Source organism: Labeo rohita, chromosome 23, assembly GCF_022985175.1.
Source record: "Labeo rohita strain BAU-BD-2019 chromosome 23, IGBB_LRoh.1.0, whole genome shotgun sequence".
NCBI lineage: Eukaryota > Metazoa > Chordata > Actinopteri > Cypriniformes > Cyprinidae > Labeo > Labeo rohita.
Window position 1 is genome coordinate 8995497 of NC_066891.1, and position 27395 is coordinate 9022891.

At 34.6% G+C, this 27395-nt stretch overlaps 1 protein-coding gene across 2 annotated transcripts in view; it reads right to left on the reverse strand.

Moving 5' to 3' along the window:
- Positions 1-27395, reverse strand: part of chchd6a (coiled-coil-helix-coiled-coil-helix domain containing 6a) — an 89234-nt gene that overhangs the window by 16504 nt on the left and 45335 nt on the right. For both annotated transcript variants that reach the window (XM_051095763.1, XM_051095764.1), the window contains one exon: positions 15460-15595. In XM_051095763.1, coding sequence (XP_050951720.1) covers positions 15460-15595 — 136 coding nt within the window. The remainder of the gene's footprint in view (positions 1-15459; positions 15596-27395) is intronic.

Here is a 27395-nt window from a genome sequence, read left to right on the forward strand (position 1 = left end):
AGCAGGACTGAAGAAGTTAACATACGCGATTAGTTATACAGGTTTACCGTCATTAATTATTCTAGGCTGTTATGGGACAACAACCATTTGATTCTATTGTGTGATTTCTCAAAATAATAAGAGAAACTGTTTACACACAAAGGTTTTTCACTGAACAAAAGTGTACTCATTTGCATTATTTAATGATGAAATTTAATAAATAAACATAAAAGGAACATGCAACTGGTACTGTAACTATGGAAAGTTTGATTAATCGCAATTCAATATTTAAATCAGGGCTGTCAAACGATTAATCGTGAATAATCACATACAAAATTAAAGTTTGTTTACCTAAAATATGTTTGTGTATTTTGTATATTTAAATACACACATACATGTATGTAATTAAAAGAAAAAAAATACAATATATATATATATATATATATATATATATATATATATACACACACACACACACACACATAAGAAATACACACAGTACACATACATATATATTAGGTAAACACAAACACTTTGTATGCGATTAATCGTTTGACAGCCCTTATATATATATATATATATATATATATATATATATACACACACACACACACACACACACACAGTACACACACTTACATTCTGAAAACATGATAATCAATAGTACGTAGCGTCATGAATGTGCATGCCAGAACCTGTGAAAAACGACCTTTTGTGCTTAAAAAGTATGTACATTTTTATTTTCCGAAAAAAATGACAAATCGTTTCCCTAGGTAAGACCCTTCTTCCTCGGCTGGGATCATTTAGAGACCCTTGAAGCTGCATTTAAACTACATTTTGGAAGCTCAAAATCAGGGGCACAATTAAAGTCCATTATATGAAGAAAAATCCTGAAATGCTTTCTTCAAAAACCATAATTTCTTTACGACTGAAGACAGAAAGACATGAACATCTTGGATGACAAGGGGGTGAGTAAATTATTTGCAAATTGTTGTTCTGGAAGTGGACTTCTCCTTTAAATGATTAATTCTTTAGTAAATTTAAATATAAACATACACACTAAGGTTTCCCCTCACCAAAATTAAGTTATTTCCAAATGCACAAAAATGAGCAATAAATTCAGTGCAGAATTTGAATTCCGCCATTTCAAATTGCTATTTTTTTGGCGCAGGTATTGTGTAACATACTGAAAAGGGGAAACTCCTAGTCCAAGCTTAAGACAGTCACATCTGAGCTACCTGCCTTTGGCTTAAGGGATTTGAATTAGGCTACGAGGAGCTCTTCACGCCACTGGTCGTGCTTCAGTAAGCTGCGGTGGAGTTGTGACAGATGATTAAAAGGTTGCTGTGCACCGATTCTCACATTCTGTAACAAGGGCACTGGAGGAAGAGAAAGTCCAAAGGGACACCATTTCACTGTGAACTTCCCAGGTGCACCCACAATCAGACTGTAAGACAGCATCAAAATTATGCTATTTACTTAATAAATGTTTTTGGTCTTACTGTGCATGAGCCATCAATGCAAGGTTACATTTAGGACCTTTAATGGTACTTTTTAAGAACGTTCATCTTCGGACTACGAATTATGATATTTTTTTAAAGAAATTCAAGATAGAACCCTGCATTTCACCCCGGGCCGAATGGGCAGCGACTTATTTACACCCCTAGGGCTGGGCTTCGGACCAATTTTCACATCATATCTCAGAAGCGGGCTGGAAGAGTTCCACATTTAAGCACACGCAATAGACTAAAGCTTGCCGCAAATCACCAGCAAAAGATATTTGAATGATTTATTAATAAACTAGTGTTTTCTGAGTCAGTGTTGGAAAGATGAAGTCCTACACTGCCACCTCCTCATTGGATGCCTTTAGAGAGAAATCTTTACGGTCTTTATAATGAAAAACTTTTTGTTTTTGATTTGAATTATTTTGTTTTAAAGCAGTAATTCAAAGCTTTCTATATATATATTTATTAAGTAGTCGAGGCACGTATTCACTGAGTTTCGTTTAATCATTATAAAGTGCTCCTGTTCAAGACCGAGACAGCAGAAAATGCATCCTGTGTTTTCTTTATTTAATAAAAGTGCAACGATTCGCTAATATTGTGAGTGTGCACAAATAAAAGTAGACCCTTTTCAAGTCCGAATGATGTATTAATCTTACCTTTATTAGCAAAAATAATGTATTTTAATCTGTACAAACGACTGGATATGCATCTAAAAGTGCACATTTATCTAGGTTAAACATTTAAACTAACATTGTGAATGCTTGAAATTTTATCAATAGATTTTATTTTAGGCAAGTCGTAATGATTTGAGAAGGCTAAATTGATCAAACATATGTTATGATCAACTCACTGTCTGCTGCTGGCCGCTTGGTCGTTACTTTAAAACAAAAACTTACATTTAACGAACAAATAATGCTCCAAACGTTTATCTACATTAACTTAAAAAAATGAAACGAAATATATTAAGTTTGCAATTACATACAAAACTGAACAATTTTAATAGCTGAAACAGGAGTATAAGATGTTTTGGGAGAAGGGGGGAAAACTGAGAAGAAACTGTTGAACAAAGTCATTATTTTTGTTTTCTTTGCACACAAAAAGTATTCTCGTAGCTTTTTAAAATTCTGGTTAAACCACTGATGTCATGGACTATTTGAACAATGTCCTTACATCCTTTATGGGCCTTGAATGTGTTAGGTGCGTTGCTGTCTATGCAGGGTCAGAAAGCTCTTGGACTGATATTTTAAAAATATCTTAATTTGTGTTCTGAAGATGAACGAAGGTCTTAGATTTGGAACGACATGAGGGTGAGTAATTAATGACAGAATTTTTATTTTTGGGTGAACTATCCCTTTGAGAGTCAAGAGTCAAGTTCCAAACAAAATCAAAGCAGAATCAACCATTTCACATCTCTAAGCAACACACAGTGGTGTTTCATTACTGAATGAATCAGTGTATTTTGAATGATTAAATGGCTGCTGGACTGGGTTTCAGCACTCTTGAAACATTACCGCTAATCAAATTCAAGTACTGGAAATGGATCTGTTGTATAAATAGAATTTAAATCAGGCACAACAGAATGTAAATTATTCTCTGCTTTAGACTGACTCATTGGCAATTGTGAAGGTATAACTTCTATATCTAAGGTGTTTTTCAGAACTTAACCAGGGTTGTGACATTGGACAGTTCACTGATTCAGTGCAGACAATAACATAACTTCACTATCCTAACAAAACACTATTCTCATCTAAGCTGAAAAATGTTCAGAGCGGCTGCCCTCCTACCTTGACCCAGTCTGTCTCTACTTTAGTTTTCAGCTTTCCATTTATCTAATTCTATTTTCAGGTTTGTTTCACTGAAAAGCTAAGCAGACAATGCATTGGCCTGCACAGATCACACACAACAGAAACATCTTTTATTTGAAATGTCTGCTACAGACTAATTTAATGCACTATTTATTTGAATGTCCTCTTAGGTGATGCTCGTATTGATGATTTGTTTGTGGACCCTGGAGTCAACGCCAGTTGCCGCATTTTTGTCTTGCTCTACATCCAAACAAATAACAAGCTGTCATGCAATATTCCAGCAGCACTTGATCTGAGAACTCGCGTTAACACACACACAGCTCTTGTTGGCACAGCAGGGGTCATGGGAAGGCCTCGGAGCACCTGGCAGCCAGTTCCTTTCAGTCAATCGAATGAAAAGAGGTTCCATCTCTGGGCCTCACTGGAGAAATACAGCAATACAGTCTGTGATCTGACTCAAGTGTGTGGTGATGGATGGCAGAGACAAGATGGGGCGCAGGTTTGTTAGAGGCCGAAAGTGTGTTTGTGCACGTTTCTAACCTAGCTATACCTTTGGGGAAAAAATCTGCTTAAAAATGCTCCCTGAAGTTAGTCAGTGTCTGCTTTTGAGAACAAAAATCATAAATAAAACAACAAGCTACACGATGTGCAAATCAATGTGCATTACATTGATTTTATCACAATTAAGGGGTGTTGTTAGGTACAACAAAGCAGCCTTGAGTAGTTTATTTCTTTAACAAAATAGAAGCAAAAACAATATGATAAAACAAACCAATGTTCAAATATTTCAATGTAATAATAATAAATAAATAAAACATTAAATAATTTACTATTAATTAATTCATTAATTAAACGGTAGTTTTTGTATTTTATTAATGTATTTTTGTAATTTATGTAATGTAATTTATTATAATATTTATTATTACTATTAAATATACAAATGTTATTATTATTATTATTATTATTATTATTATTATTATTAATAATAAATAAATAAATAAATAAATACATAATTTAACTGGTAGTAGGTTTATTTATGTTATTAAACAATTTACACAAGAACAACAAATACAACAACAACAACAACAACAACAATAATAATAATAATAATAATAATAATAATTAGTAGTAGTAGTAGTAGTAGTAGTAGTAGTAGTATTTATTACTATTTAGTATAATTTTTATTAATAGTAGCAGTATAGTAATAATAATAATAATAATATATTAATTTATTATTTAAACATTGGTGTTTTTTATATTTCATTTATTTATTATAATATTATTACAATTTAATATAAATATAAATGTTATTATTATTATAGTAACTGAAGCATTAGTAGTTTATTTTTTATGTATTAGTTATTATTATTAAATAATAATAACAATAATAATAACATAAACATTATTATTATTATTACTATTATTATTAAAAGTATAATTTTATTAATAGTACTAGTAGTAGTAGTATTATAATAATAATAATAATAATAATAATAATAACAATAACAACAACAAAATACATTCAATTATTATTTAAACATTAGTGGTTTTATATTTTATTTATTTATTATAATATTACAATTTATTATTATTATTATTATTATTATTATATTTATTACTATTAAGTATATTTTTATTAATAATATTAGTAATAACAATAATAATAATAATAATAATAATAATACATTCAACTACAATTTACACATTGATGTTTTAATATTTCATCCATTTATTATAATATTATTACAATTTAATAAAAATATAAATGTATTATTATTATAGTAACTGAAGCATTAGTAGTTTATATTTTATTTATTACTTATTATTAAATAATAACAATAATTATTATTATTATTAAATTATTGTTAAACCATTATTATTATTATTAAGTATAATTTTATTAATAGTAACAGTAGTAGTAGAAATAATACTAATACTAAACATTGTTGTTTTTATATTTCATTTGTTTATTATAAAATTATTACAATTTAATATAAATATAATTAAATATAATTACTATTATTATTGTTCTTATTAATAATAATTTAAAGATTACTAGTTTATATTTTATTGTTATTATTATTATTAATATTATCATCAATTGAAGAAATAATAATAAAAACTGGTAAAAATAACCTTCCAATTGTATTAGGGCAAGTTGTATTATGATTTGGGTTAGAATTAGTTTTGTTATAAATTATAATTTGCAAAAAAAGAATAGAGGTGTAGTGTAGATGTCTAAAAAAATAAGTCTCTAGAAGTCCTGATTAAGACAGACAGATGTAAACCTGATATGTGTATCAATTTCCTAACTTCTTAACTTTCACAAGAAAATAATTTAAACCATGTTGCAGCAGCAACAACTGAGTAGAGCACCTCGCAAACTCTCGCACTCCCCTACAAATATACACATTATTTATAGTATCTCAGAGCTTATTTGAGTGCTGATGCATTTCCATATGTGAACAGGCGCTTTGAAACATCTGTTACAAGAGCATGCACCGGCCTGAACTGTCATACACACTTCACACACACACACACACACACACACACACGGGGTATTAGCCCTTGAGCCTGCAGTGATGCTGATGGCAGAGCTGGGGCTTTGGGGGCAAATTTAGCGCTGGGAGAAACCGCATTAAAAGTTTTGGGCAGCCTCTCAAAAAGTTCAGCCTTGACACAACAGCCCCTGCCGCCCCACAGCATCAATCCAGCTCCAGACACGCAGGGCTAACTAGCCTATTCCCTTCTCCCGCTCTCTCATTCTCTTCCCTTCATCGTTGTGTTTTTTTTATCCCTTCTATATCTCCTCCCCTCCATCTCTCCTTCAGCAGTCGCCCACAAGCTTCTCTCTCTCTTCTTCCTCTCCTCTGTGTTAAATGCAAGGGAGCTCAAAACATCAATCACCATCAAAGTCGGTGCGTCTGGCCCTGGCCATAAATGAGCGGAAGATCCCGGTGCAGGGTGGAACGTGCAGGATGGAGGAATCAGCCAATCTTGGAGTCATTATCCCAGACAATGCCCAGAGAAGCGTGGGTGCCCCCTCAGACGGAGAGCGCGGGGCTCGCTCCCGGCACAAATGGAGCGCCCGGCTCCCGCTCCTTCTCTCAGTCTCCCTTCATTCCAGGGCATGCAGCCTTCCCAAAGTGAAGTGTGTCAAGCGCAAGAGAGAGTTTCTCTAATAAGGGCTTCTATAGCTTCAGACTGCTGTCTGGGAACTGCTGTGATGAGAAGACTCAGCTTTGATCTGTGCTTAAAATTGAGAAATGCAAATTTGCATATTTACAAAACTGACTAGCTGGTGGGTTGCCCAGAAAACTAGTTGACTAATCAGTATTAAGAAGGAAAAGGCTGGTTCATTACCACTGAATAGAGGAAAAATATTATTTCTAAATTAAATAATAATAACAACAAAAACAATTAGGCTGAATTTAAATAGACATTTAATAGTGGACTTTGCAGTCATGTTCTACAGATGTGCATTTACAGATTTTATATACACCTTGCAGAATCTGCAAAATGTTAATTAATTTACCAAAATATGAAGGATCATACAAAATGGATGTTTTTTATTTAGTACTGACCTGAATAAGGTATTTCACATAAAAGACGTTTACACATAGTCCACAAGAGAAAATAATAGCTGAATTTACACAAATTACCCAGTTCAAAAGCTTACATATGCTTGATTCTTAATACTGTATTGTTACTTGAATGATACACAGATGTGTTTTTTTGTTCAATGACAGTTGTTCATGAGTCTCTTGTTTGTCCTGAATAGTAAAACTGCCCGCTGTCCTTTAGAAAAATCCTTCAGGTCCCACAAATTACATGGTTTTTCAGCATTTTTTTGTATTTGAACCCTTTCCAACAATGACTGTATGATTTTGAGGTCCATCTTTTCAGGCTGAGGACAACTAAGAGACTCGTATGCAACTATTACAGAAGGTTCAAATGCTCACTGATGCTCTGGAAGGAAAAACAATGCATGAAGAGCCAGGGGTGTAAACTTTTGAACAGAATGAAGGTGTGTACATTTTTCTTATAATGCCTAAGTATCATATTTTTTTTCATTTAGTACTCCCCTTCAGAAGCTACAGAAGATACTTGCAGGTTTCCCAGAAGACAAAATAAGTTCAATTTACCCTGATCTTCAAATTCAGAAAGTTTTCACACCCCAGCTCTTAATGCATTGTCTTTCCCTTTGATGCATACGAGTCCCTCAGTTGTCCTCAGTGTGAAAAGATGGATCTCAAAATCATACAGTCATTGTTGGAAAGGGTTCAAATACACAAAAACGCTGAAAAGACAAAGAATTTGTGGGACCTGAAAGGATTTTTCTGAAGAACAGAACTTCAAGTCAGTACTAAATTAAAAATAACATTCGTTTGGTATGATCCCTGTTATTTTGGTAAAATAATTAACATTTTGCAGATTCTGCAAGGTGTATGTAAACTTTTGACCTTTTGAACTTTCGAACTGGACAAACATTCACATACTTTTTACCAGTCTTGTTTAAAAATACAGTAAGACAGTAATAATGTGAAATATTTTTAAAACTTAAAACAACTGTTTTCTGTTTTAATATATTTCATAATATAATTTATTCCTTCTTTTCAGCAGTCACATGTAATGATGTAATGCTCAATAAAGATTTCTTCTTATTATAAAATTTTATTATTAACAGTTGTACTACTTAATATTTTGTGGGAATTACGATATAATTTTAATCAGTATTCTCTGATCTAAAGTTCAAATGAACAGTATTTATTTAAAATAATAATCTTTTTAAAAAAATCTTTCTAAATGATCTTTCTAAAATTCTAAATGTATTTACTGTCGAATTTTAAACAATTTAATGTGTCCATGGTGAATAAAACTTCAACACGTACACACAAGCAAGAATATCTACATTTGCAAAGTCCACAAGCACGTTTAGCTTGTATGTAAATATATATTTTTATATATGTAGTTAAATCATTAGCAGTTTTTCCATCACCCTGTTTTTATGCGCATTTGAAAGTATCGCATCAGAAACTAATAGAATGATGGAATGATGGAATGATGGACATTTTTTTTTTTTTTTTGGCGGGTGGGGGGGAATCCCTTAATTCGCAAAAAAAAAATTAAAAATACGCTTACTTGAGGTGTTTTTTTGATATGTGCGGAAAAGGGTTAATGCGAATAATGGGAGACCGAAACATAACTGGCTTAATAAATTCCTCCATGCGCATCAAAGTCGTCATGTAACTTTGCGCTATGGGACGGCATAACCTGACTAACCAGCGGACTGATGCCCAAACAAAGTCTGTTGTCAGAGTATTTCTGTATGAATGCCTCCCCGAATTGTCATACAAAACCACGTTCCCAAACAGCAGACATCCACCTCCGAAAACAATGACCGCATTTATTGTGTTTTGTCGTCAGAGTCATTACAGTGGAGTCAGTACTTTTTTGTCTATCAGGAAGTGATGGAGATTTTGTTCTCTCAACCTCGTTGGTTGGAAACGATGCTTACTTGCAAATTTTCATGAGACATTCCAAGTTAAATTTGCAACTCTGGATGAAAACCCAGCTACTGTTTTCAATGTAATTAAAAGCAGCCGTTTATAACCAGGTTGACTGCGTTATATTTCACACCTTCAAAAAGCGACGTCTGTTCTATAGAACTGACAGGTAACAAGTGTTGTGATAAGAAAAATATCATCTAGAGGTGACTCATGTCAGCAAGTGTTACTTATAATATAAACTGACATGTCTGTCATTTACAAGAATTATTCACTCTGTCATCCTCTGTCACCTCTGTCATCATATACTCACCCTCAAGTTATTATTAACCTGGTTTTTTGGTATTTTCTAACAAGATGTTATTTTATGTCTTATCCATGAAATGTAATTATGCCACCAAAACTTTCTGTGAGGAAAAGACAGAATTTAAGTCATTAAATCACTGAAATTCTCATCTGCTATAGAACTGAATTCAAACGAAGATGAAGAATGATTTTCAGTGAACAACAACTTAAATTTTGGTTTGTATAAAAAAAAATATCCACGATAATACTCCGCCGTCTTTATGTCCATAAAGCCCTTTGCTCAGTATGAAACACTGCTCACTTCTTTTCCAAAACCTTATATATTTCTTAGTCAATTTTGTTTTCATGTTTTTAAAAAAGGAAAAGCCATATTAAAAGCCAATCCCTGTTTCCAGCAGGTATAGACATATTGTACAGTCTTGCCTTCGGCCCACAAAGTGAACAAATATCCCTAGGCTTTGTGCGCGCTGAGAACAATGTTCGATTAGCCAAACAAATACCATTGATCTGGATTTTGTGTTTACCACCTCCTGCTTTTGTAGCAACAGCTATTCCCTGCTTATGTGAAAAGTTGGACAAAGACGCAGCATGAAACTGCGCACACACAAAATTGCATTGCATTGAAAACCCTTTTATCAACATTCTCAATTCAGAAACACTCAAGGAGAGGAAAAAAAAAAAACTTGCCAAACAACAAGGACGTTTTCAAACTCGTATTGAGTTCCTTTGCTGCTAAGTAATAGCAATTAAACGCAGTTCAAATCAACAGTCGACACTTGCATTCAACAGTTACAATACAGCAGGGTTGAGTGGAGGTGAAGGAAATGAGGAAGTGAGAGCAATAACCCACCGGTAGCAGCACGCGGCATGCCAGATTCACATCCTGGTACTGGGAGCCGTTGCCATAGCAGTGATTATCACACACTCCCTGAGTGCAGTGTGTACTAGTGAGCCAGCAACCCATCCACACATACTCTCTTTCTCTCTCTCTCTCTCTCTCTCTCTCTCTCTCTCCTTGCGACTGGGTGTGTGATGGAGTGGAGCCATTATTCTGCTGTTGCCTGGCTACAACTGAACATTAAAAGTAAAACTCCTGGAGAATTAACACCTTGAAAAGGACACCTTTCCCAGCGGCACTACAACGAGGGTGCGCGGACCAACACAAAACACTTCAGCGATCGTAAAATCTGAGAAAAGACCGGCGACTGCAACCCAGCATTTTAGTTTTCACCTTAACAGGACAATTCATCCATGACATCATTTATTCACTCTAATGTCGTCACTCCAAACCTGTATGGCTTTCTTTCTATTGTAGAACACAAACAAATGAATGTGAAAATAAAGATATTCTGAAGAATATTCTGGTCCAAACAACACTGGACTCCATTGACTTTAGGGCTGTCACTAACGATTACTTTGGTAATCGAGTAATCGGTCGTTTATTCTGACAATTAATCGAGTAATCTGATTTATTTTATTTTTTTTTGTTATTGTTAATAAAAATGCAAACAAATTTTTATTAACAAAACAAAAAATCTGATTATCGATTAATTGTCAGAATAATCGGGCCAATTACTCTAACTATTAATGGAGTAATCAGATTTTTTTATTTTGTTAAAATAGACCTAAGCAAACAATATGAAATGACTTATATTACATGTATCACAGCAACGAGGCAATAATATTTAGTTCAAATAAAGTATCAAAAGCAAGTAATCATATGGTTTTATTAAACAAAACCTAAAGTACATAAATACAAATACATTTTTATTAACAACAACAAAAAAAATCAGATTACTTGATTAATTGCCAGAATAATAGACCAATTACTCTGGCGATTAATTGAGTAATCAGTTGTTTGTTGTTGTTGTTGTTGTTGTTGTTGTTAATAAAAATAGACCTACGTAAATAACAAATACTTCAAATAAAATTTTTACATTTAAAAAGTAAAATTACTTCAAATACAAATAAAGTATCAAATAATCATATGGCTTTATTGAACAAAACTGTTAAAATACATATACAAATACATTTTTATTAACAAAACAAAACAAAAATTAGATTACTCAGACGATTAATCGAGTAATAAGGGTTTTTTTGTTGTTGTTAATAAAAATAGACCTACACAAACACCACCAGCCTTTGAAATGACTTAAAATACATATACCATTGCAATAAGGCAATAATAATTAGTTCAAATAAAGTATCAAAAACAAGTAATCACATGGTTTTATTGAACAAAACTGTTAAAATGCATAAATACAAATACATTTTTTATTAAAACAAAAACATATAAGATTACTCAATTAATCGGCAGAATAATCGTCCAATTACTGTGACGATTAATCGAGTAATCTCAATTAATCGAATGTCATTTTGTTAATAAAACAACAGCCTTTAAAATGACTTAAATACATATATCGTAGCAATTTGGCAATAATAATTAGTTAATAATATTTATAAAATAATATTATTATTAATAATACATTTGTAAATAAAATATCAAAAGTAAGTGATCATATGGTTTTATTGAACAAAACTGTTAAAATGCATAATGTATTATAACCAATAGAGCTAATGTACATTTGGCATTATACCAAATGACTACAAAGGGCACCAAAGGCCTGACGATTGTTTTTACACTTTACAGTGTGATCTAATCCTCGTTTAATATTGATGAAACAACATTTAATTCAAATGTCCACTTAATCTTTAACATCTAACCATTTATTTACGATAGAAATGCTACCGCCATTGTCATTTCTTAAATATGTGGACATCAAAATGTGTAAACTCAGAGCAAGGGTAAACTTTAATTTTGAAATTGTGATGAACAGTGAGCATATTGAGAAAGATATTGATGAATTCTCCTGTGTTTGCATAGTTTTACAAATATTTACCTTACAAATCTAAAGAAATGGTGCACGTTGTGATCCCAGATGAACGTTATAATAAATTCACACAGCAATATGCAGAGATGGAGTTTGAGACGTTCCACACATGATATGTAAATAATAAATGATAACAGTTTGTGTCACGCAGCATTTACTGTGAACAGAGCCGCTCTGAGACACATGTAAGTAAGTTATTAACACACATGTTGATAATTAAAGCGTGTTTACAATATTAAACCTGCATCGCATACATATATTTAACTGAATCGTAGCGTTTGTGAATTCGGACAGCCTTAAGAATTCATCATGCGCCCTTGGAATTCATTCTAATAATGTGTTTCATGGATTCTCGTCCGTGAAATGCGCCACTTCCATTGTTTTGCCGGTTACTTGACACGGGCAAGATGCAATCAAGAATTTATTAAAATCAAGTACTCAAACTGAATCGAGGAATCATTACAGCCCTAATTTTTCATTGTATGGACCAAAAAACAATATTTTTCAAATTCCTGTGTGTTCCACAGTAGAAAGAAAGCCATGCAGGCTTGAAACATCATGATAGTAAGTAAATGATTACATATTTTGTTAAACTGTAGCTTTAAATCCATATATTATCTTAATCAAGGTTTCTGTGCCAGCAACAATTCAAATTTTCCAGCCTCTCTTTCTGATCTTTAGGGGGCGTTCAAACTGACAGCGATTTATAACAATAAAATAACTAGAACGTGACTCACTTTCAATGAGGTTTGAGGCGACATGAGCTACAGACCATTGGCGAGAGATCAGCGCTATGCAAATGTGCTGCAATTCAATGTGGATGCCAATGGGCATTTACATTTTTATTTATGCATTTGGCAGATGCATTTATCCAACGCGACTTTGAGTGCATTCAAGGGATAAATTTCATCAGTTTGTGTGTCCCCAATGAATTAAATGCATGATCTTGGTGTTTCTAGCGTCGTGCTCTACCAGTTGGGTTTCAGGAACGCCTACTAGCAACAGAAGATTTTTTTTGCTACTGTATGAAATGTAATTAATATTCATTAATAATACTCATACTAGGTATTCACCTCATACGCTTTTTTTTTTTTTTACATTACACCACGCAAACACTTAGTTTTTTTTAACACTTCATCATAATTTTGATTGCATTTACAAGACCAACAGTTATAACATTTAACAAATCATTAGTTACAATGCATTCAAACAATTATGAATGGCATGATGAACATTAGTATTTCAAAACTAATCTGTTAAGCATAACATATTTTTATACACTATTTTCAATATGCAAACTTATTAGATGTAATTTTATTAGTATATTTACATTACATTTTTTAGATGTTCATTTTAAGTTCAGCAGAAAATTGAAAATTGTACATAATAATTAAAAGATAATTTATTAAAATGGATCCAAGGTGTGAATATACCATTTGATTAATTATATACACACTGCAAAAAACAAATAAACAAAAACTACTAAGGCTCCTATAAGAAAAATTTCTTTTCTTTCATTTATTTTCTTTTATTATTATTATTATTTAATTTCTTTCTTTTTCTTTATTTCTTTTCTTTTTTTTACATTTCAATCATACTGTCATGTGTTTATGTCTCATCATTTCTTGGTTTTATTAGCATTTTATTCCATCTTGTAGATGACTTGTGAAATAAGGTTCACTTAAAGTGGAAACTAAACGTCTTTTTCAACCTGAAATATACAGTCACAATGAATTGTTTATTACACAGAATCTGTACCAATATCATGGACCATAAACATCACTTGGCCACTAGGTGCATCCTATAAATGTTGTCAAATGTCTTTCACACATCCAGGTGGTTTTTCTTCATCAGTAACATGCAATTTTATAGGAGGTGTTGAATTTTATCTTTAGCTTGCATTCGTGCATTTTTTAATCATGTAGATAACAGGTTAAGTAAAAATATTAATATGCAATAGCGCATTAATGTAGCATAATGCTCCTCTTTATAATTATTTTTCTAACTGACTGATGAGCTTATGGACACCAACAATCGTTATGACCAATTAAATGAGACATTTCAGTAAGTTGTACCATAGGCTCTCTCATAAAATAGCCAACCTTTTGATGTTAATTCATGTTCATTTCGTACTATAGTAGTAAAGAGAAAGACATAATGGGTTCACTTGCTGATTGCCAATATCCACACAGCTGACAGCCTTACCTGTTGTAGTTCAAGTTGTGCACGAAATAGACACTGCTTTTCTGCACGTCTCCATAATTCTTTTTATTTGTATTTTGTTTTTTTTTATATTTACTCAATTTTAACTCTGTTTTTCAATGCCTACTTGACAAGTATGTTGAACTGACATTTTAACATTACAGTACGTAAATTAACTTTGACGTGCACACCCTAATGACTTGCGCACACCGATAGTGAAGCATATATTTGTATCGCGTTGTGCACACCAAACATAAAGTGAGCGGTCACACTGAATATTCTCATCACGTTATGGCTGTAAAGTACTTACAAGATGTTTTTCATGTCACAATAAGTTCTTTGCTGATCTTGTGCAACAACACATCATGCAAATTTTCCAATTGAGTTTGAAGATTTTTCAGCTTGCGTGGAAGACGCAATATTGCACGTTCATGGCGAATTTGCGGCAAATTCGTGTCTTTGCATGGACTTTGTATGTAACCTACTCGTGGAAATATTAAACTCACTTTTGGTGTGCACACACCATTACTCGATCTAGATTACTCACAGGACGTTTTTCGCATCACTCCCGCAATAAAACATGAAAAATAAACATAAAAACAATTTTCTAAAACAACCAGACATGTCAAATCTGACATGTCAATAAGCTCTTTTCTGACTGGCTTGCACGACGTGTCATGCAAATATTCCACTTGAGTTAAAATTTTTCAACTTGCGTGGAAGGCGCAACCGTGTCTTTGCACTGAGTTTGTATTTAATCTACTGTGCACACACCATTACTCGCTCTAGATTACTCGTGGGATGGTTTTAGCATAACTCACGCACATAAAAACTATTTAAAACCATTTTCTAAAACAACCCCATGTGTCAAAAATCTCTTTGCTGACTGGCTTGCGAATTTTCCACTCAAGTTAAAATTTTTAAACTTGCATGGAAGATGCATTATCGGCATGTCGCCCAGCACAAATTCACATCTTTGCACTAACTCTGTATGTAATCTACACATGCTAATAATTAAATTCGGTTTTGGTGTACATACACCATTACTCACTCTAGATTATTTGTGGGATGTTCAAATGTTGCACGTTTGCAGCAAACACGTTGCTCAATTCACGTCGCCTGCCGTAAAATTAGCATTTTTGCATTAACGTATGTTTTTACTCGCACAAATAATACATTCACTTTTGGTGTGCAATGATGGAGGTCACATGATTTTAAACAAAAACATTACCCAAGAGCCATCCTAAATCTTCTGGTTTCTTACCTTCTTAGCTGCATTGATGCACTGCATGTACTCTTTGGCCAGATCCGAGCACTGAAGCGTCTGCTCGCGGTTCTCTCTATAGCAGTTCAGGATCTGAGCTTGCAGGTTCGAACACACTGGCTCCACGTTACGTGGCCTGTGAAAAAGGTCAGAGGTCAGTGAGAGGGAACCATGCAGGCATAAGTGTTTAACGTCATCTAACTGCAATGGCACAGGGATATTGTCGTACACATCCTGCATGCAGCGACGGTAAATATTTTATATGAAGCTCAACCAAAAAAGAGACTCAGCTGTAAAATACAGTCGCATGACTCACTCATTTCCTTTCCTCCCTCCCTCTCTTTCTCCCACCCTCCCTCAATTCCGCTCTTCCTGTGGATGGTTTAGTAGAATGAATGAATGCGGGGAGACAGGTTAAACTGAATTACCGGCAGAGTGGATATTCATTAATAACACCAGTGTCAAGAGTGGCAGTGACTAGAACAACTATGATAAATAACCCGGCGAGTGGAAAGGAGGTGGAGGGGGCAAAGAGACCCGACAAACTCCTCAGTACATCTGTACAGTAGACCCTGAAGGCAAAAAAGAGCTGCAAATAACCTGTCATTCATCCTCATTTCAGACAAACACCTTCACTCAAGCTAATAACGCGAATCAGAACGGCCATTGTTGAAATGACTGTTTAAATGATGGTTATTGACTCCGATAATGAATGCGGGGAGATCTGTGCAAGAAATTTGAACTCGAAGCCAAAAATGAATGTTTATAGAGCAATCTACCCAATCATGCTAATCACCCTCAATGTCAATTTGAATGCTAGTGTCAATTTTTTTGTTTTGAATACAAGTTTGGATTTGGATAATGTATGAGCTTTTCAAAATGTATTTTAGGCTAATAAAATAAAACGGCAACCACAAAAGGTTTAATAAAGAGATTTATCCCTCTAGCTAATCAATCTGGTTGTCAACTTAACAAAAGATTGACTAGCTAGGGCTCACATCAAACTAATAATGCACAACCAAACAGCTTTGGAGAATTGATTATTTTAAATACTGAATCATATGGAAGTCTGTGTGCCCCACTAAATTAAAATAAATAAATAAATAAAATTAATTACATCCATAATTTACATCTATGTTTACATAATTTACATCTATTTACATCTAGTTTATGAGTTTACATCTATAATTTTATCTCAAAATTCAGACTTTTCTTGCAATTCTGGCCTTTTTTTACAGATTTGTGAGATATAAACTTGCAACTGCAAGAAATAAAGTCAGAATTGCTAGATAAAACGCAAATGCAAGTTTGTATCTCACAATTGTAACTTTTTTTCCTCGCAATTCTGACTTCTTTCTCACAAATGCAAGTTTGTATCTCGTAGTTCTTTTTTTTTTTTTTTGCAATTCTGACGTTTTTATTAAAATTGTGATATAAACTCGCAATTGCAAGAAATAAAGTCAGAATTGCAAGATAAGATAGAACAATCTGACTTTTTTCTCACAAATTTGAGTTTGTATCTCACAATTCCGACTTTTTTTTATATCTCGCAATTCTTTTTTTCTCGCAATTCTGACGTTTTTATCAAAATTGTGAGATATAAACTCGCAATTGCAAGAAATAAAGTCAGAATTGCAAGATAAAAAAACTCACAATTCTGACTTTTTCTCACAAATTTGAGTTTGTATCTCACAATTCTGACTTTTTTCTTGCAGTTATGAGATTGTCTCACAATTACAACTTTTCTTGCAATTGTGAGTTTATATCTCGCAATTCTTTTTTCTCGCAATTCTGACGTTTTTATCAAAATTGTGAGATACAAACTCGCAATTGCAAGAAATAAAGTCAGAATTGCAAGATAAAAACTCACAATTGCTAATTGTAATTCTTGCAATTGTGAGTTTGTATCTCACAATTCTGTCTTTTTTCTTGCAATTATGAGATTGTCTTACAATTCTGACTTTTTTTGCAATTGCAAGGTTATTTCTCACAATTCCGACTTATTGCTTGCAATTGCGAGTTTATATCTCACAATTCTGACTTTTTTCTTGCAATTCTGACTTTATTTTCTCAGAATTGGGAGTCAAAGTCAGAAATAAAGTTAGAATTGCAATTAAAAGCTTTGTAACAAATGCGAGTTTATATTCCAAAATTCTGACTTTTTTCTTTGCAATTGCAAGTTTATATCTCAGCAAACTCAGAACTGTGAGATACAAGCTTGCAATTGCGAGTTAAAAGCCCAATTCCGAGGAGGAAAAACTGATATGCTCTCAAAACGGCGTGTTTATATCTCAATTCTGAATTAATAATTAAAGAATTAATAACTCGCAACTGCAAGCTTATAACAAATAACTATATTCCAAGATATAAACCCACAATTCAGAGAAAAAAGTCACAACTGCGAGATATAAACTCTGGCAATTCTGAAGAAAATCAGAATTGCGATTTTATATCACACAATTCCAAGAAAAAAAGTCAGAATTGTGAGATGTAAACTCATTCGCAAGAAAAAAAAGTCAGAAAAGTGAGATAAAAAGTTGCAATTACCTTTTTTTATTCAGTGGCGGAAACAGCCGTTCATAGAAGCAGATAATGTATGTGGTAAAATAAAACAATTTCTAGATCTAATTATGTATGGAGTGTTAAACACAAACATAATCTAAAGCAAAACCATTACATTTAAGCTTAAAAAGAGTCAGCTACCTAGTTGTCACATCACAAAAATGCATTGACTATTGATGACTTGACTGCTTAAATGGATGTTTGTGGAAAAGTACTGTTCCAAACATATCCTAAACCAACAAAACAAGGCTTTAAAGTGCAATATATCCAATCAAACTAATTACTTTGGCCGTCAAGCTGACGAGAGCTTGGCTAGTCAGGTGTCATGTTGAATATCACTGGACTGATTAAGCAAAGTGAATCCACGCATCCACCTCCAGCTTCAGCGCAACTGCGGCTTTCAGACGACAACCTGCTTAATTGAAAGGCGATTTAAAGGCTCAATCCGGCTTAGGTTTCACTTGCAAGTTCAATTAAATCATCAACGATTGCCATCATTCTGACGGAGGGCAGAGATACGCCAATCCGTCGATCCCTTTTCTAGCGGGGCTGTACGTCTTATCGCCATTCGAGAAAACCAGACGTGGCTGAAAGGAGAAGGGCAGAGGAAATAAACTTCCATCAATAGCACATCTGCACACGTTAGAAGGCCGCCACGTATCAGATCCCATGTTTTTATCAGCCGCCGAAACCGTTTTTTGTTTTAATTACCCCGCGAAAAGGAAGAACGACTACTGTAGTCACATTCTTTGCTCCGGCAGATAAGAAACTCTGCTTTAATTTAAAATAAACTGCCTTCATCAGGAACGGCAAAGGCTTCTGATAGAGCAGAGGGTTTATTAAAGCAGTCTGAAGCAGAAAATTGGCTTGCTCAAACCCGGGCTGAACTGAATTGAACCAAATTGAAGGTGAGGTCTTTAATAAAAATATTAGCTGAGCTGCTTACGAACCGCTCTGCTTTGAAGAGCACAAGCTGGCCCTGTTTAAGAGACGCTCATTTCCTCATTTCACATCTGTAAATAAATAACACAGCGCTTAAAGATTAAATGTTAATTACCAGAATTTCGACTATTATTTGTAATCTCCTTAACGGAGCAGAGTGCTACAGAACAAAGCGCGACTTCAGAACCCTTTCCGAGGCGGAAACGCACAAAGCGCAATTCAAAAATATGGAAATGAAATGCAAAGAAAAAAGCAACTACAAAAGATTAAATTAGCTTAAAACACATTCTGTGTGTAGGAGCATGTGCTCGTAACTTGAAGAGACAAGCTCATTATTCTGATGCTAAGGAGCCGCGCTAGCTGAAAATTGCTAGATACCAAAGACCGCGCCGAGGTTTAGCTTCCGCTCGCTCATTAATTATTTCCAATCAGCTCTTGTTGATAAGAGAAAACAAGACTTTGGAATTACCGCACTACGGAAATCTCCGCGAGCCGCGACTCCAACTCGGATTACCGTCTGAATGCTTGAGAAAGCCAGATAAACAAATAATAGCTAGAGGAGCACACAAAACACAAAATCAAACTTGATATAACACGTAGGTCACGAGGCTTTATCAGCTCAGAGTTCGGCTCGACATGTTTTCCGAATCGAGGGGCTAAAATTAACTAGATTAGAGCGCCGTTGCCTTGACCTCGCTCGAGCTCAGCTGGCAGATGAGAACCTCGTCTTATCTCGTCGACTCTCCTTCCAGGGGCTCGCTCGCACTCTGACAGCTTTTCAATTGACTGAGCACGGGCTTCCTCTCCTCCTCGGCCGCATCCCTCCACCCTCCCGTCCAATCTCACCTGTAGGGGCTGGCGTTTTTTTTTTTTTTTCTTTTTTCGCAGCGATGGGCCCCACTTAAACTTGACAGGGCGAGAGGAGGATGGGAGGAAGAAAGAGATAAAGAGAGAGAGGAGAAAAGAGGAGAGAAGCGCTCGGAGGGATCTGACAAAGCTGATAATTACTCCCATAGCCGGGGTCCGCGTTCGCCAGACCGGCGGGCCAGAGTTCTGCACCTCTCTCCGGGATACTGGTCTCTGAAGTGCTGAGGAGTCACTTCTCTCGCCTCTAGTCAATCAGCGCGTGGAGCCCAACGGTCACGCACGCTTCTGTAACCTTCGGCCTGCCACGTGGAGACAGGTGTAGAGAGGAGATGTTACTCCGGTGTGACAAGGTGAGGGGTTGTTGGGTGCAGGAGCTGTCTGACATGTCCTCAAGGCAGGAGGTCACAAAGCAACAGTGCAGAACTCTCTAAAAATCACACATCCACACTTTAATCCAACTTTCGGTAACTGGAATTCTCCACTGATGCTTCTAGTCACACACTCCTACTATATATATATATGTGTGTGTGTGTGTGTGTGTGTTCGACAAAAGCTCCAAAAGGATGATGATTTAGATGAAAAGTAATAATATAAGAATAAAGAATAAATAATAAATACTGCATAATAAAAAAAATATGATAATACAAAATAGAAATTATTAAGAATTAAGAATGACTTATATAATATTATTTTCTAACATATGCATGGCAAGAAACAAATGAAAAAATAAGGAAAAGTAAAGAAATAAACAACAAATGCATATAAAAATAAATTATGATGAATATACTACATTATGGTAGTAAATTTATGCTTTTTTAAAATGGAGGAAACCATATAACATGTTTTGTTTTAATTTTTGTAATGCAGAATTGCTTTATTTCTGTAATGAGAATCACCACTGAGAATAACAGTAACTAGTATTAATTTTGTCAGCCATTTTTAAACTTAGTCATAGTCTTTTAAATTAGTCTAGTCTTGTGTCTAATGTACTTTTTAGTTATCATATTTAGTCAACAATATCCTGTTTTAGTTTAGTCAAGTTTTAGTTAACTAAATGTCTGAGCATTTTAGTCTAGTTTTACTCTATGAAATCATAGTTCTATATGTGATCCTGGACCACAAACCAGTCGTAAGTAGCACCAGTATATTTATAGTAATAGCCAAAAATACATTATGTGGGTCAAAATTATTGTTTTATGGCAAAAATCATTAAGTAAAGGTCATGTTCCTTGACATTTTGTAAATTTACTACCGTAAATATATCAAAACTTAATTTTTGATTAGTAATATGCATTGCAAAGAACTTCATTTGGACAACTTTAAAGGTGATTTTCTCAATATTTAGATTTTTTTGAACACTCAGATTCCTGAATTTCAAATAGTTGCATTTCAGCCAAATATTGTCCTATCATAGCAAATCATATATCAATAGTATTATACAATGGTTGGGCTACTTTAATACTGTTTTGTTGTAAAACAAAATTGGCAACCCTGTCTATAAATCTCAAAAATGTCAAAGTCAAAAATGTACCCTTATGACTGTTTTTTGGTTCTGGGTCACACATAAACATGCACTCTCTCTGTCTGGTAAAACAAACAAAAAAATATTATACAGCGAAATTCCTAATAGTAATTCACATAGTTCCAAATTACAATGATGTTTCTCTTTTAAAACAACATCGGTTGTTTTTGCAACCACAATTGCAAACAAAATAGTTATATAATTTTAATAATATTCCTTTTTTTTTTTTTTTTTTTTTTTTTAGACAAAAATAAAAATAACATTTTGGTACAGTTTTTAGTTTTTAAAAGTATTTTTAAAATACATTTTAGTCTCATCTTTTATAGGTCAACGATACTGCACCCTTTGGCGCTTTGATTTTTGGGATTTGAACTCTTGATATCTGGCAACTGCACACATGAAAGTTCTCGTAGTAGAGGCATGTACAGCAGTCTGCAATAAAATTCTGTCTCTCTTTTTTTGATGAAAATAAGAGATTTTGGAAAAGTTTTTAAAGTATTTTTTAAAATGCAATTTAGGCTCGTCTTTTGTCATCAATGATATTGCACGCTTTGACGCTTTGATTTTGGGATTTAAACTCTTGGTATCTGGCAACCGCACATGAAAGCTCTAGTAGTAAAGGCATGTACAGCAGTCTACAATAATATTCTGTCTCTTTTTTTTTTTTTTTTTGACAAAATCAAAAACATTTTGGTAAAGTTTTTAGTTTTTAAAGTATTTTTAAAAAACATTTTGGTCTTGTCTTTTATCGTCAACGATATTGCACACTTAGAAGCTTTGATTTGGGGAATTGAACTCTTGATATCTGGCAACCACTTGCATGAAAGCTCTTGTAGTAGAGGCATGTACAGCAGTCTACAATAAAATTCTGTCTCCTTTTCTGACGAAAATAAGAGATTTTGGAAAAGTTTTTAAAGTATTTTTTAAAATGCATTTTAGTCTCATCTTTTATCATCAATGATATTGCACGCTTTGACGCTCTGATTTTGTGATTTGAACTCTTGATATCTGGCAATTGCACATGAAAGCTCTAGTAGTAAATGCATGTACAGCAGTCTGGAATAAAATTCTCTCTTTTTTTTTCAAAAACAAAAACATTTTGGTAAAGTTTTTAGTTTTTAAAGTATTTTTAAAAAACATTCTCGTCTTTTATCGTCAACGATATTGCACGCTTAGACGCATTGATTTGGGGATTTGAACTCTTGATATCTGGCAACCGCACACATGAAAGCTCTCATAGTAGAGGCACGTACAGCAGTCTACAATAGTATTCCGCCTCCTTTTTTCGACAAATAAAGATTTTGGCAACGTTTTTCATTTTTAAAGTGTTTTTTAAAAAACGTTTTAGTCTCGTCTTTTATGGTCAACGATATTGCACGCTTTGACGCTTTGACTTGGAGATTTAAACTCTTGATATCTGGCAACCGCATGCATGAAAGCTCTCGTAGAAGAGGCATGAACTGCTGTCTGCAGTAAAAGTCTGTCTCCTTTTTTGACGATTTTGGAAAAGTTTTTTTTTTAAATGCATTTTAGTCTCGTCTTTTATCGTCAACGATATTGCATATAGTCACAGTTATCGTTTATTGACATCATTGTCATCTCGTCATCGCCTTGTTTTAGTCATCAGGAAGAAGCTTGTCAATGAACACTTTCATCATAGTTTTCGCTAACGAAATGAACACTAATGGGAACTAAAAAAAAGTCTAAAAGTAAAATGTGTGCACGCCATTAAGAATTTATTGAAAAAATGGTCACAAAGCAACAATTTTCTCTATGTACATTCTTTCACAAGCATTCTTGGCTGAGATGGAAACTTTCTGTTAAAGCCCAGATCTTACTAGGCCACATCACCCCCAATTACAGAAGAAAAACTTTAGATAAAAAGTCTAAAATTCCAATGCGAAACTTTCAAAGCAATGCAACTGCAAAAAGTACATAAATCACCCATGACGATGACACATCATGGTCAAATAAAGTTTTTCATTCATCTGAATAAATGAAGCAAGGACAGCATGGTGAGAAGAGAATGCTACAAGATAATTATCATCAAAATTCAAACCAGAAAACTCTGGCATGTGTGAAAAAAATATTTCTTGTAAGGGGAAAAAAAAAAACACTGTTTTTTTTTTTTTTTTTTTTTTTTTTTACTTTTATTTGACTTGCACAAGACTTATGAACACGTACTGTACTGTGGCTGTGCTAAAGTAAGACTCATGACCCACAGTCTAGTCGTCCCACACTTCCACCCACCCTTGCAGCCAACAGCTCCTCTAATGAGGGCCTTTCCTCTGAGAAACCACAAACAACATCCATCGCAAAAGAAAAAAAATAACAACAACAAATGCCTGGCTAAGGCTATATAATTGGCTGCCATAGAGCAGGGAAGTTTACTGGGAAAGGAGACCAACCATGACGCTGACCAGATGCATTTCTTACTCTTCTTTTTCGCTGCTTCATCTCTTAAAGAAATAGTACACCTGAGGAATTCAAGAACAGCTCTTGCAGTTCATAGTGACTGTGACTGGTTATCCATTTAGTCTCATATATTAAATGAGATTTAGAATGAGTAGCTTCATAAAATTCAGGTTGAACCACTGATGTCACTAGTCTAGGCTATTTTAACAATGTCCTTACTAATTTTCCAAGCCTTGAATGTGGTGGCTGCGTTGCAGTCTATGCAGGGTCAGAAAGCTCTTGGATTTCATCAAAAATATCTTAATTTGTCTTCTGAAGATGAATGAAGATCTTACAGGTTTGGAGCGGCATGAGGACCCGGATATTTCTACGTGGGATTTATTCGCTTAGAATAACCAACATTTTCATGCAGTGAACCTCAGCATTAGCAAACATCTTGTGGTGCACCCAATCCACCCCTCCATATCTGCACTGCCTAGTCTATATTCCTGACTGACAGGTCCAGCTGAGTTTCTTAACAGCCCTGTAGGTTCAGTAGTTCGTATTGGCTGGATCGCAGTTCCTCAGCGGGCATTTTCAATTTGAGTTATCAGATCCACCGCACTCCTCGTTTGGGAACGGGGCAGGATGGCTGCGGGGCCGTGGCTGTCTCACAGGTCCGTGTGTTGGAGAGGCGAACGACAGAGGGATCCTGAACCACTCGGGGCTCGTGAGGCGGGTGGGGATTAAACGCCGGCCTTGTCATGCTCCAGGAGTCGGGGGTCTGGAGGCTGCCGTACCCCCAGGGATTAAAACCAGGATTAAAACATCAGCTCCACGCAGGTAGAAAAGCAAAAAATGCTTGCTAAAGCTCTTCGAAATATAACTGCCAACAAGTGGATTGGATGAACAGAACAAGCTGTTCGTAAGCTAGCGCTGAAACTATGAAAGAAGGGATTAGCAATTTGTAATCTTTCAAATTTTAACTCAACTCGAAAATCAAAATTGATCCAATTTTTCTTTTTTTCTTAACTCACCTCCCTGGTCTTTTTGTGTATAATTCATCAATGCATCATTTAACTTGATTTATTAATTATAATTTAGTACCATGCCAGCCATCACAGCTACATCTGAAGTCAAAAGTTTACATACACTTTGGAGAATCTACAAAATGTAATTATTAAAAATAAGAGGGATCATACAAAATGCATGTTATTTCTTATATAGTACTGACCTGAAGAAGATATTTCACAAAAAAGATGTTTACATATACAGGAGAAAATAATAGTTGAATTTATAAAAATGACCCCATTCAAAAGTTTACATACACTTGATCCTTAATAATGTGTTGTTACCTAAATAATCCACAGTTGCGTTTTTTGTTTTGTTCTTTTGTTTTTTTTAAAGTGATAGTTGTTCATGAGTTCCTCGCTTGTCCTGAACAGTTAAACTGCCTGTTGTTTTTCAGAAAAATCCTTCAGGTCCCACAAATTCTTTGTTTTGAACCCTTTCCAACAATGACTATGATTTTGAGATCCATCTTTTTACACTGAGGACAACTGAAAGACTTATATACAACTAAGGTTTAAACGTTCACAAAATGCTGACAAACCAAAGAATTTGTGGAACCTGAAGGGTTTTTCTGAAGAACAGCGGGCAGTTTAACTGTTCAGGACAAACAAGGGACTAATGAACAACTATCACTAAAAAACAAACAAACAAAATGGATCATTCAGGTAACAACACAGTATTAAGAATCAAGTGTACATAAACTTTAGAATGGGGTTATTTTTATAAATTCAACTATTATTTTCTCTTATGGACTATGTGAAGTATCTTATTCAGGTCAGTACTAAATAAAAAATAACATGCATTTTGTATCATCCCTCTTATTTTGGTAAAATAATTAACATTCTGTAGATTCTGTAAGGTGTATGTAAACTTTTGACTTCAACTGTATATTCATGGCAAGAACCAAGTGGAAAATAGAAGAAGTAATAAATAAAGTAAAAATAGTAACAAGTCATAAATAAACTACAGTGGAGATCAACATTTGAGAACAACCTATAATTTTCTAAATTTCAAGGTCACTGCTTAGTCCTATTTTAAGTTATCCTAACAGGAGTAGAAGGGTAGTTGTTTAAGCATATTTCATAAATTAACTGTATTCAGAAGCACACAAAATCTTAAATAAGATTTTTGATTAGAAAATTAGAGAACACTTACAGATACGTTCAAGTTATTGGTGCTAATCTAGCACTTGGTGCTAATATCCTTAATTGTATGATAAACCATATTTAACTGGCAGCTTTATTCTAATTATTTGCAAGATGGCGGGCCACTCTAAGGTAACTGAAACCCTGCAACAGGAGGTTATCCAGATGACGGCCAAAGGAACGACCTTTTTAGCCACTGCAAGAGGAGTTGGTTGTTCCAAATCTGTCATTTCTTGAACATTGCAGGTTTACAATGACACTAATTTCATTCAAACTCTAAATGGGGAATCGGTTCAACACAGCAGCTGGAATTGCTTGCCAGTTTAGTACTGAATAGGGTAAGGATCTGTCTCCGTATGTTTAAGAGAAGTTTTTTAAAGTCTGCCTTTTCATAAAAGTCAACTGAAAAATAAACAGACATCTATCAAAGTATGCTTTAGAGATGTTAAACTCTGGCATAAAGGGCCATAAAGAAGGATCTTAACACATGAATTCAGGTCCAGCTATTCGCAAAACAGACCTAATATTTTCCACTAACCACTGGACTCATTTGATTTGGTTATTTTTTAAAAACAAAAAGGGGGACTTCTGAATCTTTCATCAAAAAATCTGCAACAACTTTCCATTGGACTTTAAATCTCCTTATGTTTCAACCTTCAATTCCAGCCATCTGGCTCTATTCTGTCATGAAACGCCCACTTTTTTCCATCTCGTTTCACTCAAAAAAACATCTCATTACAAAAGTAAAAAGGGGTGCGAACACCATTTCATGTCGACTTTAAAGAGACGCTTCAGTCTGCTTTCGACTCGGCTGTTTTAGTAAAAGAACAAGGTCATACACTACCAGCAAAGACACACAAAAACTCAAGTAGTCATGTACAGATGTTCTTCTGTGCTCTGATTGGCAGATGAGACGTCCCCAGGGGGAAGCTCATTACCCAGGTGCCAACATCGTTTGTATAACCTCAAAGCACTCGCCTTTTTGCCATCATTGCACCTACGACTAGCACTCGCCGACAGCTGGTACAAAACCTGTGAGACTCAAGAGGGACAGGAGAGGAAACAAGCTAACACAAACACTTACACACGTAAATCACGAACACTCGATCTGACGATCTGAGCTCAATGGCGTGTTGCCGCGCTACACGATACTTCGCACACTGGGACGGCCTTGTGAGATTATCGTTTCAAATCCCTCTTTAAATCTAGCACAAAGCATGCTGGGAGAGAATTAGTCACAAGCCATCTGCAGGTTTAACGGTCAAAAGTGTTATTTTTGTATTGTCAAACATAAATGTATTTTTAAGAGTCGTCTGGTGAATACAGGATTGAAATGTTTTGAATGATTGCCCTCCTTTCTAAAAAAATTAGCTAACACACAAAAGTACCCACAGTGCTTTGTTCTGTGGGGGGTTTGGATGAACAGCCAGACT